The following is a 13,356-nucleotide window of genomic DNA, read 5'->3' as shown; positions in this document are numbered from 1 at the left end:
TAATAGAGATGACCTGCTCAGCGCCCACTGAGAGGGAGTCACCCTTCTTCAGGTCAGTGGGAGGGAGACAGCAGGAGAGGAAGAGGCAGAGAGAGGGTCAGAGGAAGGGAGGAAGAGCCCCAGGGCTGGTGGAAAGTGCCTGTGCCAGGGCAGAAGAGCAGCAGAACCCAGCCTGGAAAGAGGAAGGGAGGCTGATGAAGCCAAGGGCAGCTGGACAGGGAGTCATGGCCAGCCAGGGGTGGTGGGCCAGCGCGTGCCACCATCCCTGGGCACTGCTTGCCTGGGTCCCTGAAGTGAGAGGAGGGGCTGGCCCAGGGTTGCAGTGTCTTTCCTCCAGCCCCCAGCCCCCTTGTTTCTCCTTGCAGGGCAGCCTGCATTTCTCTACCTGGATTCTCTACCTGCATTTCTCTCACCCACCTGGACAGAGGACAGGCTGAGCCCAGACTGCAAGCGCAGCCAGGCCAGGAGAAAGGTGTAGGCTTTGCAAGACCTGGGGAGCCCTTCTTGCCTCACCATCCCTGCTGGGTGACCGAGCCCTCAACCACTAACACACACACACGCTCCCACACAGGTGTGATGTCAGACAGTGTCACCCAAAATACTCCCACACTCCCCATCTCATAACGTAGCCGGGCTGTCTCACCCACAGTCACACTCATATACTCATCCAGCCCCCTATCCGACACCCTGTTTCCACAGATGTTCACAGGCACCCACAGTCTCAGTCTTTTGTTCACAGTCATACACTCCTCTCCCTGGGGCTCCCTTCCAGGTCTCCAAGGGGGGCTGGTGCTGGGATGATGAAGCACTCCGCCGCAGGGTGGGGGGACCGAAGACTCCAGGGTGCTGGGTCAGAGGCCCCGCAGTCAGCTCCTCCCTCCTGCGCTGCACAAGGGCAGAGGACGACTCCAAAGGTGATTTATTAAGGAGCGAGGGAGGTACAGCGGGAATACACAGTGCGGTGCACACCGAGACCTTCAGGGTGGGAGGAGCCCCCTCACCACTCCTCCCTGTCGGCCCCCAGCTCAGCTCCCCCTGCTCTAGTCGGGCAGAAGGGGTGGAGTGTGCTCAACACAGCTCTATCTTAGGGATGATCTGGCTCAAATCAGATCCTGCCCCCATTAATCCCAAAAGGTCATGTTGGGGTAGAGACAAGGAGGGTGGGGAGGGACAGAAGGGGGTCGGGCAGCCTTTCTCAGCAGGCGGGGACAGGAGACAGCCCAGGCTGAACCCATCCTTTCTCCCCCTCTTCCACCCACCCCCTGGGGGCGCGGGCCTTGCTGAGAGCCCCTCAGAGTGGCTCTGCTCACAGTGCCCAGGAAGGGAAGGACCAGCAGCCCGGTTTCCAGATGTCTGGGGAGTGAGGTAAACTAGGGCCCAGCAGACCCCACCCTTTGAGGGCCGTGCCTGGACACCATCCTCACACTCCCCCCTCCCTCTCCCGGAAGTTCCAGAGATGGGACAGAGGAGGCCACCTGTGCCCAGCACCGGACCCGTATAAAAGTTTTCTTTTTCTTGTCTCTCCTCCTCCCTCTCTTTTTTCCTAATGGCACTGATGGGAGGGAACCGGGACAGGGGAGTCAGGGCCGGGGACCCGGGAGGCTAGGGGGCGACGCCCTCCCGGGGCAGGTCGAGCCGGACCCCGTCGGCGCGCGGCGCGTAGAGGGCTGCGGGCGCGGGGGCATCCAGGGTGAAGGGGCCGGGGCTGGGGCTTGAGCGGCCGGACGACGCGGCCGAGGCGGCGGGGCTGAGCTGCACGGCCGTGGTGTCCTGCGCCGTGCGCTCGCTGCTCTCCATCTCCAGCGCCACCCGCCCGCCGCCCCCGCCCTGGCAGGGACCCGCGGCCGCCGTCGAGCGCGAACGGGGCGCGGGCCCGCGGCGGCGGCTACACACGCAGCAGGCCGCGAAGAAGCCGAGCGCCAGCACGAGCAGCGCCGGCCCCAAGATGAGCGGCGCGTTGTGCCCCGGGACGAAGAAAGCGAAGGCGCCCACCAGCGTCACGTTCACGCCCGCCAGCAGCACGCACAGGCCGCAGGCGCAGAACAGCGCCGGGGACGGCGGGCCGGGCAGCCGGCCTTGAGCGCGGCCCACGGGCGCCCGGGCTGGGGGGCCCTGGCTCTTCTCCGGGGGCGGCATCGGCCTGGGGACTCCGGGCACTCATCCAGCTCCCTCCTGGCGCCGGCCCCGGCCAGCCCACATGTCAGGGGCTCAGCTCACAGTAGTCCTGTGGGCACAGATCAAGGGAGAGGTCAGCTGGGCATCTGGGCTTCCAACCCCACTCTCCGTTCTGTGGCTATGTTCAGTGCCTGGGAGTGCAGAGGCCATGCCATCTTGGCCAGCCCCTGTCTCTGCCTCTGCCTTTGGGAAGCAACAGCTCACCCCCCATGGGAGGACTCCCTTATCCCACCAGGTCCCTGGAGTTCCTCGTGGCTAATCTTGCCATCTTCCCTCCCTCCCCACTTCCTTATGTCCTCCAGACAGACACCAGTCCTCCACCTCCTCTCCTCCAGAAAGCCTTCTTGGGCTAATTAAGTGAGTAAATAGGTGGAAAGTCCTCGGCACCGTGATAATCATGATCAGTAGTTCTAATCAGAGGCCAGGTGGCAGCTCTTGGGACTTAGCTTCCTCCCTTGAGTGTTAGAGGCCCTAGAAATCATCTGGTCTAGCCCCAGCTCGTCCAGAAGAGGAAACTGAAGTGCTGAGAGATCTAGCGATTTACCCAGTATCCGGGACCGGGACCTCATGACCTGCTGCCTGGCCTGGGGGCCACCACCCCAGGTTCTGATAGGCATAGCAATGACATTAACTTTCCCGAATTATCAGATGAGGCCCTGGAGTGAATGACCACATGAGAGTGAGGAGCTCTTGAAGTTTTAGATGGTCAGTGAGAAGAGACAGTCCCTACATGGGTTGGGCTGGAGCAGACCCAAGGCCCCGGGTCCTTCCCAGACTGGGCATTCTATTAGATTCCACTTCTACCCCCATCGCATCCCCCAGGAGTCTAGTGTTGAACCTGGACTCAAAAGCCCAATCACTGGGTACTAGGATCCCTTTCTAGGATTTTCTCATTGTATCTGGTTGTGGGATCTATCACTGGATTCTATAATTCTGGGAATGTGTACAGAAGCAAGGGTAATGTCATCAGAGTCTGGGGAGTTTAAGACTTCTATTTGAGAATTCTGCTCTATAACATGAAATCACAGGTATTAAGGCCCTCGAAGGATGAGATCATAGCCATGGAGCTGTGTTAGAATTGTGAAAAAGTGTCGGAAAAGGGCTCTGAGTTGGGGTGGGAGGGGAGTAATTAGATGGGACTACTGGTTGGCACGGAGCATGCTGGATGAGTAACGGAGCATGACCTGGACAAGTGGCCTAACTCTCTATGCTTCAGTGTTAACACCTGTAATGTGGGGCTAATAAGAGAACCTATCTGATAGGGTGTGGTGATAACTAAATGCTGTAAGCTAAATCAAGTGCTTAGAACAGTGCAGGACATAGTGAGATTTCCATGTTACTCATGTCAGTGGTGGCTGATAAAGAAGGGGCTCTAAGGTCTCAGATCTGGGGGGGTCAGTCATGTCAAGTTTGGAAACAGAACAGTTAGTCTGTCCCTCAGATGGAAGTGCCTCAGGGACGGGCCCTGAATTATCCTTCCCGAGTCCAAAGCCTGTACACAGAGGAGTTGGAGAGAATTTGATGATGGGGTGTGTGAAAACGAGGACTAGTGCTGGGGAGGGGCAGCTCAGGTTGTCACTCTGGACACAGGTAGGAATCAGCTTGGCCCAAGCAGGTCAGAAGGTCTGGAGGCCACCTCCGGGCCTGCCCAATGTGAGGACTCCAGGGCTTCCTCCCCGGGCATCACAGTGGGAGGTGGCACCAGGGGAGGTGACAGCTGTCCTGCAACTCCAGCGAGAAGCTCCTGGCTGACACAGTAAGCTGGCAGGAATTCAGAAATCCCAAAATCCTGGTGAAGAAAGCATGTGTTGACCCTTGAGGGCATCTACCGACCACAGATTCCTCAGGAAGCGCCATATTTGCATGAACCATCTTTTTTTGTTGTTGTTGTTGTTTTTTTGCGGTACGCGGGCCTCTCACTGTTGTGGCCTCTCCCGTTGCGGAGCACAGGCTCCGGATGCGCAGGCTCAGCGACCATGGCTCACGGGCCCAGCCGCTCCGCGGCATGTGGGATCTTCCCGGACCGGGGCACGAACCCGTGTCCCCTGCGTCGGCAGGTGGCCTCTCAACCACTGTGCCCCCAGGGAAGCCCTGCGAACCATCTTTGATCTGCAGCTGTCGGTTCTGCCAGGCAGCAATAGCAACCGCTGAAGGGGTACAATTTTTAAAGCAGCTTCACATGCATGACATCACCGAATGATACACCTGCTTGATACTTATTAACAGCCACATCTTACAACTGAGGAAATGGAGGCTCAGAGAGGGAAGTTGATCTGGGTCTAGTGGCTGGACTGAAAGGAAGACCAGAATCAGAGAACACATGGTCTAGTTCACAACGTATGCAATCGTGCTTCATTTTAAAGAGAAGGGTTTGATCCCCTTGGTGTTGATGTGGAGATAAATCCCAACACTTTCTTCCTGCTGCCCTCAGGAGGTGCTGTGAGATTCCCAAATTTCACCCCTTCTGTACCTCATCATTATCTGACATTGTCCTTCCTATGGGGAAGGCTCTGTCTGAGGCTGATGGAAGGGATAGTGTGTGGCCTTTCACCTTATCTCACAGCAGACTCCTGAAAGCTGACACTGGACAAGGGTCGGGGGGTGGCGGGGGGAGGCCTAGGTGGCTGGAGGATCCAAGGCTCTCCTTTCTTTTTCCTTATAGAGAAGACTCTTTATCTTTGGGTTTTGGCAGTTTTACTATGATGTGCCAAGGTGAGATTTTCTTTGTATTTATCCTTTGTGGGCTTCCTGATGCTTCTACAATCTGTGGCTTGATTTTTGCCTCTTTTGGAAAATTTTCAGCCATTATCTTTCCCTCTATTCTCTCTCTTCTCTCCTTCTGGAAACCTAATTGCATACATGTTCAACCATTTGACATTGTCCCACACATCTCTTATACTCTATTCTATATTTTCTAGCCCTCCCCCCCCCACCCCGACCTGGTTCTCTCTGGCTATTTTTCTACCAATCTGTCATCCAGTTCACTAATCCTCTCTTCACCTGTGTCTTCTCTGCTGTAAAATCCATCTATTCAGTTCTTAATTTCAGTTGTTATAACTTTTCAGTTCTAGTATTGCCACTTGATTCTTTTTCATAGATTTCAGTTTTCTTCTGAAAAACTCCCTCTTATGTATTTTCTTGAACATATTAAACTCTTTGAAGTCCATGTCTGAAAACTCCAACATCTGGATCTCTTGTTTTTATTGTCTGTTTTATTGCTTTTGGTTTGGGGTCATTAAGTCTTATCTCCTGTAATGCCAGATCACTTTTTTTTTAAAACGCCCAACATTGTAGAGATAGCTTGAGGTCCTGGATGATGTTATCTTCCTTTAGAGAAGATTTACTTTTGCTTCTGACATGCAGCTGAAGAAGGGACAGGCCCAATCTGGGACTGCACTGACTGGGAGCTGTGTTTCAGTCTTCCTGGGTCTGGTCTATATCTGGTTAACCAGTACTTGCAGAGGATAGCCTTTTGGGGCCCCCAACTAAAAGCTGGAGGTGTTTAACAGGGCCTTTCCACTTTTTAAGCCCTAAATTCCAATTTTGACTTCCTAAATCCATGGCCACTGCCCCCTACAAACTGGAAAATGCCTGAAGGGAAAGAGTGAAATAAAATATTATTTCTCTTCTTTCCAAGATCTTGGCCCCTCAGGTCCTTACTGCCTTGGTAGCTCTCCCATGCCTTTAAACAGATTTCTTAAATGTTTAATCCAGCCTTTTTAGTTACCCTCAGTGAGTGAGTTGGTCTGATACAAGCTAGTCTTTCTTAGCCATAAACAAGTCTATATGAGAATCTGAAATTAGCACTTTCAGATTGCTAACCAGGTTAGTTGTGTTATGTTGAGCACTTTGCAATAACATCTAATTTAATTTTCACAGCATGAGATTAAGTATTATTGTCATATCCCCATTTTGTATATGAGGATATTGAGGCACAGAAAGATTCAAGTTTCCCAAGACCATTGAGTGGCAGTGGTGGTGCCAGGATTTGACAACTGGTGTCTTGACACCAAAGCCTGAGTTCTCAACCCAGTATAGCGCTAGGTTTGCTAAGTGCTTGTTGAATGACAGAAGCACAGGGCAGAGGCTTCTGTGGATAAGCTCCTGTAATCAGTACTTATGCTGCTCAAATATCAACAGCAGAGGAGGACAGGGTGTGTTCTGTGTGTCTCTTAAGGAAGGTAAACTCACTTTGCTCCTTCCTTGGCTTACCACACTCAGTTCAACTAAAGCAAATACCTGCCCAAGGGCTGAGCTTCCAGAGGCTAACTGCCAACAAGTGATCCTTACCTGCTCCTGGGAGGCAGAACTGACTCTGGAAGACAGACTGCTCCCAGAGTCTCCACCCCAGGCAGAGAACAGGCTAAGGGCTGATTCCTGAAGTTGCCTCCATCCTGGTTGATTGGGACCTGGAGCACGCAGGGGTGAGGTGTTGAGGTCGTTCAGCTATTGCAATTAATTCAGTCCGCAGCACCATTTCCATCTGGTGCACTGTGGCCCTCCAGCTGGGGCTGGTGGATACTGTTTTGTAGTGAGTGCTCTGGGTGTCATTGGTGCTGTTCACTAAATCTTTCTGGTACTCCCGTCTTCTGAACACATGTTATGATTGCACTTTCTGGCCAATTTGTGATTAGGTGGGGCTGTGTGACTAGTTCTGGCCAATGGATTGTGACATTCGTCACTTCTAGGATGGAGTATTTAATTTCAGAAGCAGGACCCTCCGAGTTGGTGCTATTGCTATCCCTTCAAATATCCCTTCAAACCCTTTCTACCTCATCCCAAGGCCAGTCTTCAACCCCATTTCCTGAGCAGGAGGGAAGGTCATTGCTCTGAATCTTGAGTTTTAGAATTGGAACCTTCTCTTTAGTGAGCACCCCAAGCTGCTGAACCTGTAAAGATCATCTCGTTCAATTCCTTCATCTGCAGAGGGGGGACACTGAGGCTAGGAGTGAGGAAGTTCATGGAGGGAGTCTGTGGCCAAGCCAGACCAGAACCTGGCCTTTTCCCACAAAGCCAGGGCTCTGACCATTGCCATTCAGCTGCGCATGACCCTGGTCAGGCAGCCAGAGTCCCCCCTGCCCTGCCTTGGCCTGGGAGGCCTTGTGGACTCTATTTGGGAGTCCAGGCCATAAGCAGTTAGGGGCAGAGGCAGACACTAAGGGGCTGGGCCTCAGATAACCAGGGTTCTTGACTCTGGTCTGGTTGGGCAACTTGGGAGGGCCAGGGCCCCTCTCTGGGCCTCAGCTGCTGAATGTAAAGGGAAAGGTTTAACCAGATTATTGTCTCTGAATCTGTCCTCCTGCTGCTGGTGGTTTGTGAAGGTGGACATGGAAACCAATCAGAAATTACTGCCAATATAGCAAAAGATCTCAAAAAACTGTGCACTTACCTGTAATATGGCTGTTCTTTGCTTTGGGCCGGGATTAAATCATTCCCTTCACCCTGGCCTGCAGAAGTAACCTGATGCTCTGCTGTTCAGGGTGGGGGTGGGGTGGGGGGTAGCTCTGATTTTGGGGAGATGGGCACTCACGTTGAACAGCAACCCTGTGCTAAGCACTTTCCCTGCACTCACACATTTAATCTTTACTATGACCCCGTGGGCTGTTGCCATCCTGAACCCAGTTCACAGTGAGAACCTGAGGCTGGGAGAGGTGAAGAACATTCCCTGGTTTACTCAGTTGTGATAGGTAAAGCTGGGATTTGAACCCAGTTCTGTCAGATTGAAAGCCATGTTGTTTCTGCTACACCAGAATTTCTGCTTACGGAAGGTATAGAGATATTTATTTTAAAAATTAGTAATTGATTATTACTATCCAGCCAATCATCAACAAGCTTGGGGCCCAGGGAGGATGGTCCTCCATAGGTGGATGCAGAGCTCCTAGAGAGGGGGTCTCCGTCTGAAGCCCCTCAGGTCAGCCTAACCCACCCAGTCTCTGAATCTTGGATGTCTGTGTTGTTCTAGAGCAGTTACTTGACCAGGGGCAGTTTCCAGGCCTTCTGGTCCCAGGTTCCTGCTGCAAGGACCCAGGAGCCTCTGGGCAAGGGGGCTGGGGCTTCGGTCCAAGCATCAGGCACTGGTCCCAGCCCCCTGTCTTCCATGTGAGATTGAGTCCCTCATTTGCTCAGTCTGAGCTCTCCCCTCACTGTGAACCCCTCTGTTTTCCTTAGCTTTGGCCCCTCTTTTCCCCTTCAGTCCCAGAAATTCTGGGCCAGCCCTCTCCCCTGGCCTCCCCATCCACCACCCTCCATTCCACCCCCATCCTCAGGGAACCTCCTACATCACCATTACTCAGTGCCAGCTTGTTCACTACCCTGGAAGCTCTCAGCTTCTGCCAACTGAATTCTGCCTCCTGGGAGCCCCCAAAGCTGCCACAACCCCCACCCTAGCCAATCCCACGGCTCCCCTACTTCTGCCCAGGCAATAGACATGCGAGAGAGAGTGCGCGCGCGCGCGCGCACACACACACACACACACACACACACACTCACACGAGGCTCACCCAGATTCTCCAGGCTGGAAACAAGAGAATGAAGAGAGTGAAATCTGGAGGTGTGGCTTCCCAGCTGCTGCGTCTGACACCTGGGCCCCATGATCCTCATCCCTGAGTGCATGTGCACACACACACATCACACGTGTACACTCAGTGGCCAGACATATCCAGAAACACACACACAGATGCATTACACACTGAGAGTTGCAAACACATAGCCAGACACAAAGACCCTCTCAGTTGCCTGCCTATGTGGTAGAAAGAAGCTGTTGCCCAGCAGAGGGACCTCTGGAGACTTCTCTGCCTGGGAGCGTGGAGGTGGACTGCAGATTGGCAGCAGTGGAACTGCCCACCTCCTTCCAAGGCTTTGGGAGGCGCTCTTTCTCCTCCAGCCCAAGTGCCCTGAGGGACTTCAGCATCCTTCGCACGACCGCCCCACCCTGCACCCTCTTAGCTCCTTGGCTCCTCATTTCCAACGCCCAGTTCCTCCGTTCCACCCCAACTATGCTCCCCCTCGTCACCCCAAGGACCTCACCACCCCTGTCATCACCCTGAATCCTTCCACCTCTGAGAAACCCAGCCATCCTACTCTTGACTAAACCCCATGGCGACCACTATAGAAACACCTGCACAGCACCTACTATGTGCCAAACACTGTTTTAAGCCCTTTATATTATTAACTCACTTAAGCCCTATGACAACCATGTAGATAGATGCTATTGCCATCTCCAGCTTGGGATGGGGACAAAGAGGCTCAGAGAGGTTGAATCACCTGCCCAGGGTCACAGACGTGGTGATAATATGTGGCAGAGCTGGGATTCTGGCCGAGGCTGTGTGTCTTTTAAATCTGTGCTCTTCGCCACGACTCCGCAGCCTCTTGCTGTAACAGTGCTCTGACCTAGTGCAATCCTGGAACTCTCTCTACATTGTCTCCGTGAGCCTCTCACCTCTGCTTCTGTCTGCTTCCACCCGAGAACCCCCACTGCCTTACTTCACTTACCCTCTTGCAGTTTACCTTGTCTTGCAACTTGTTCCTTTGTCCTTCTGCCAAAGCTGCCCAGTGATGCCTCGACCCTGCATCAGTCCAGCTTTCTGTCTCCTCCACGTTTGTGCCCAAACTGCTAAGCTTTGTAGGTGAAAAGAAAATCACCAGCTGGACAGCAGGGCCCTCGTGCATCCCTGTCTCTGGCGTGACTCAGGCCCTCAAGGATCCCGGGGAACGTCCCCCTTCCTAGTCAGTGCTCAGCCCTTCTCACCGCGCCTGCACCTCCTGGAGGCACTCGAGCCTCTCCTGCTTGAAACCAAACAAAGCCCCCACCTCCCCCACACCTGCCTGCATCCTGAGAGCACTGTCTGCGCTCCCTACTGTACCTCCTTCTCAAAGGTCAGTCCACTCCCGTCGCGCTTCTGTGCCACCGCGCTCCGAAGGCGCTTGCTCCAAGGCCGCCAGTCACCTCCTCGGTGCTGAATTCAGTGAGGACGGTTCAGTCCTTAGCTAACTTGACCTCTCCACAGCTTTGGACCCCTGAACCCTCCCTCCTGGGAACATTCTCTTCCTCTTAGAAACAAGCCCATTAAACTTCATCTTCTCCCACAAAGCCCAGACTCCCAGCCGGAAACCTGGCTTCATCCTTGCACCTCCTCCTCCCTCAGGCTCTCCCCGCCACATTTCCAATCTAGTCTGTCACCAGCCCTGCAGATTCTTCCCTCCAGGGCTCTAGAACCCATCCCTTCCTCTCTAGACTCACTGCTACCCCATTCCACTCTCCTCCCCCTTCGCTCCCTGCTGAAACCCCTCCTGGGCTCTCCCAGCCCCAGCTCCCTCCAGGCAGCCCTCTAGATTTTGCTGGAGCGGAGAGCAGAACTCGCCAGGTGTGGTCGGGTGGCCACGCTGCTCCTGTTGCCTCTTCGTTCACCTGGCTAACTCCAGCTCAACCGTCAGAGCGCAGCTGGGACGTCGCTTCCTTCAGGAAGCCTTCCTTTGCCTCGGTGATGGGGAACTGCTGTGTCCAGGTCTGTATCCCCCCACTGGTCTTCCTTGAGGACCAGGATTATATCCACCTTGTTAGCTGCCACATCCCCACTGGAGTGTCTGGGTCTCCCCAGGTGCCCAGGAAATATTGGTTAGACAAATGGTTAAGGTCAGAGGGGCCACTGCGGCCTGCCTTTATCTGTCTCTTGGTTTTGAAGTCGCTCTATGCCCACTTCTCCCTATTCCCTCCTCACTTTGGGTCTTGGGAGGGTGTGGTGGACAGCTGGGTGGGGACTGGAGGTGGATTCTAGGGCAGATTCTTACTGAGTTAAAGACGGGGGAGGGCTCAGGGTAAAGCAGAGGGGCCCAGGGCAGCCTCTCCATGCTGTGTGTCCCCCTTCTCCTGTTTCCCTCTCTGTCGTTCTCATCTCTTTTCAGAGAACTGTGCTCAAAGCTACAGGTGCTTGACCTCTTGTCTGGGCACTACTCAGTTCCCCTGGGGTTTAGGGCTGGATATAGAGTATCTCCTCCAATCCTAAAGCTACCCTCCCCATCGTCTCCCTTCTCCTTTCATCCCCTTGCCCTCCCTCCAGCCTCCCCCAACGCCTGTAGCTTGCACTTGCCTGAGCCGGTCCAGTGGACACTTCTCTGCTGGTCCTGCCCCCGGGAACCCCCAGGGGAGAAAGGATCCCTAGAGAGGAGGGCAGCCAGGGGGGTGCCAACTTGGAGGGGGGTGCTGGGGGGAGTGGCGGCCGGCCCCCCTCACTCACCCGGCTGTCGGCTGGCGGCTTGCAGATCCCCGGCTTAGCGGGTGGGCGGGGGCGTGAGGGCAGAGGGGCTCCAGGGAGCAGCTCCCGGGGACCCGGAGGTGCCGGGAGGGCCCTGGCTGTGGGCTGTGCCGTTCGGAGCGCCCATCTCAGCTTCCTTGCGGCCCCTCGGCTCCCTTTGACCCCCCACGGATCAGCGTTCCCACCAAGTCTCCTCTTCTCTTTGGCTCCGGCTCCGCACCGCCCTTCTCCCCTCCCCGCCTCTAGGTTTTAACGCTTTTCAAGCGCCTGGCAATGAACTCCCGGCCGCCCACACACTCTCCAGTCTGGACTTCCTGAGTCCGTGATGGACACATTGCCGTTCACTCTAGAGCGAGGGGTGTAGGTCTCACTGGCTCTGTCTTCAGTTTCTGGCGGATTCCCAACCCTGGGCGGGGGTGGGGCTTGGGGGGCAGATGGGAGGGGGATGGAGCGGTGAGAGCAGGAAGATTTTTCCGGGGATGGGGCTTGTTTTCAGCAACCCTTCTCCAATCACCCTCCACAAATCCTGCATCCTAGAAAGAGGTGTGGCCACGAGCCCCTTATACAGCTCCTGGTGAGATTTGGTGGGATTTGTAAGGGTTTCTTCGGGGAATGGGAGCGGGGAGGGAGCGCTTGGCCTGCCTCCAGGCTGGACTGTGTTGGCGAGGACTGGGTGGGAGTCTGAGGTGCTGATTTTCCAGGACCTGGGGGAGTTCAGCTGGAGGAGCATCTCCAACCCCCCCTTCATTCATTCACTCATCCATTCATAAATCCGCCCTGATGTGAACCACGCGCCAGGCAGCCTTCATCCTGACAGTGGCCTGGGAGGGACCACTCATCTTCCACCTGCAGATGAAGAAACTGAGGCTCGAGGCCTCACAGTCTCTTGCCCAGGCCCTGGAGGTGGGAGGGGGGTTGCTGAACCAGTACTGAGTCTTATCCCTAGACTCCAGGACCAGCCTGGTCAGTCCTCCAGGTTGGCCCAGTGGGAATGTGACTTCCAGGGGGCTGCCTGGACTCCCCACCTTTGGTATAGTGTCAGCACCCAGCCCAAGGCTGGCTAGTCACATCCACAGTTGAGGTCAGAACAGGGCTATTGGATAGAACTGATTTCATTTATTGAACAGACCGCTGTCGTATAACCTGTCCCTGTCCCCCCACCCCCACCCCCATCCCCCCACCCCCCCACTGAATGGAGGGTTCCGGACCTGCTCGGAGGGGAGAGGACGCTTTCCCCTAACACTACCCACCGCACCACCCCTGCCTGCTTGGCCCAACCTCAGCTTCTTCCAAAGCATGGATGGGGAGAAGTCACGTGTCTCCACAGGGCCACTACTGGGACCAGGTGAAGGGGTTGGGTGGGGGTCAGGGGTAGAGATGCAGTTGGGGAGGACGTATCTGGACACTCACCTGGACTGGGGGAAGGGAGTTCTCAGGAAGCCCATGGCAGGGGAAAGAGAGGAAACAGGCCCAGGCCTTGAGAACTCCCAGAGTTTCAAGGGTCCTTGGAGCCCCACCCAGTTCTTCCCCAAAGGACATAGCTCTTGCCTTTTCACGTGTTCATTTCCTAATTTAATCCGCTCTGATGCCCAACGCTGCTCTGTGCCTGGCGCTGCCAGGCATCTGGGATACCATAGCCCTGCCTGGGGGAGATCATGGCTGGGAAGGGTTGATGGTGGGTAAGGGGGGGACCACAATCCCTACAGCTCAGGCACCACCTTTCCCACTTCCACCCGATCCACCTCTAGGCATCTCTTTGGGGTGCTGCTGGTGAGGATGAAGATGGACCAGAGGAAGCATTTCCTTACTGATCAAGGAAACCAGGCCCGAGTTATTGTTGATGACGATGATGTTGAGGAAAAGGAGAAGGGAGAGGGAGCAGGCGGGAGGGAAATGCAAGGAGGGGGACACTGACTTCCCTCGGGCTGGA

At 55.1% G+C, this 13,356-nt stretch overlaps 1 protein-coding gene across 5 annotated transcripts; it reads right to left on the bottom strand.

The window, feature by feature from the left end:
• Positions 1 to 921: 921 nt before the first annotated feature.
• On the bottom strand, positions 922 to 11,810 carry TMEM275 (transmembrane protein 275). Of its 5 annotated transcripts, none has more exons than XM_060288220.1 (3): positions 11,409 to 11,810; positions 10,038 to 10,130; positions 922 to 2,224 (listed from the first exon to the last, which is right to left on the bottom strand). In XM_060288220.1, the coding sequence occupies exon 3, from the start codon at positions 2,134 to 2,136 to the stop codon at positions 1,603 to 1,605; it is 534 nt and encodes a 177-aa protein (XP_060144203.1). In that variant the 5' UTR covers positions 2,137 to 2,224; positions 10,038 to 10,130; positions 11,409 to 11,810; the 3' UTR covers positions 922 to 1,602. The 5 variants fall into 5 exon arrangements, with proteins under 5 accessions (XP_060144203.1, XP_060144198.1, XP_060144182.1 ...); XM_060288215.1 differs by lacking the exon at positions 11,409 to 11,810 and adding an exon at positions 9,682 to 9,792 and having other exon boundaries at positions 10,038 to 10,403; XM_060288199.1 differs by lacking the exon at positions 10,038 to 10,130.
• Positions 11,811 to 13,356: the final 1,546 nt, after the last annotated feature.

The sequence above is a fragment of the Globicephala melas genome, chromosome 1 (assembly GCF_963455315.2).
Source record: "Globicephala melas chromosome 1, mGloMel1.2, whole genome shotgun sequence".
In the NCBI taxonomy this organism is placed as follows: domain Eukaryota; kingdom Metazoa; phylum Chordata; class Mammalia; order Artiodactyla; family Delphinidae; genus Globicephala; species Globicephala melas.
The sequence above is the reverse complement of the archived record's forward strand: the minus strand, read 5'-3'. Positions and strand labels throughout refer to the sequence as shown.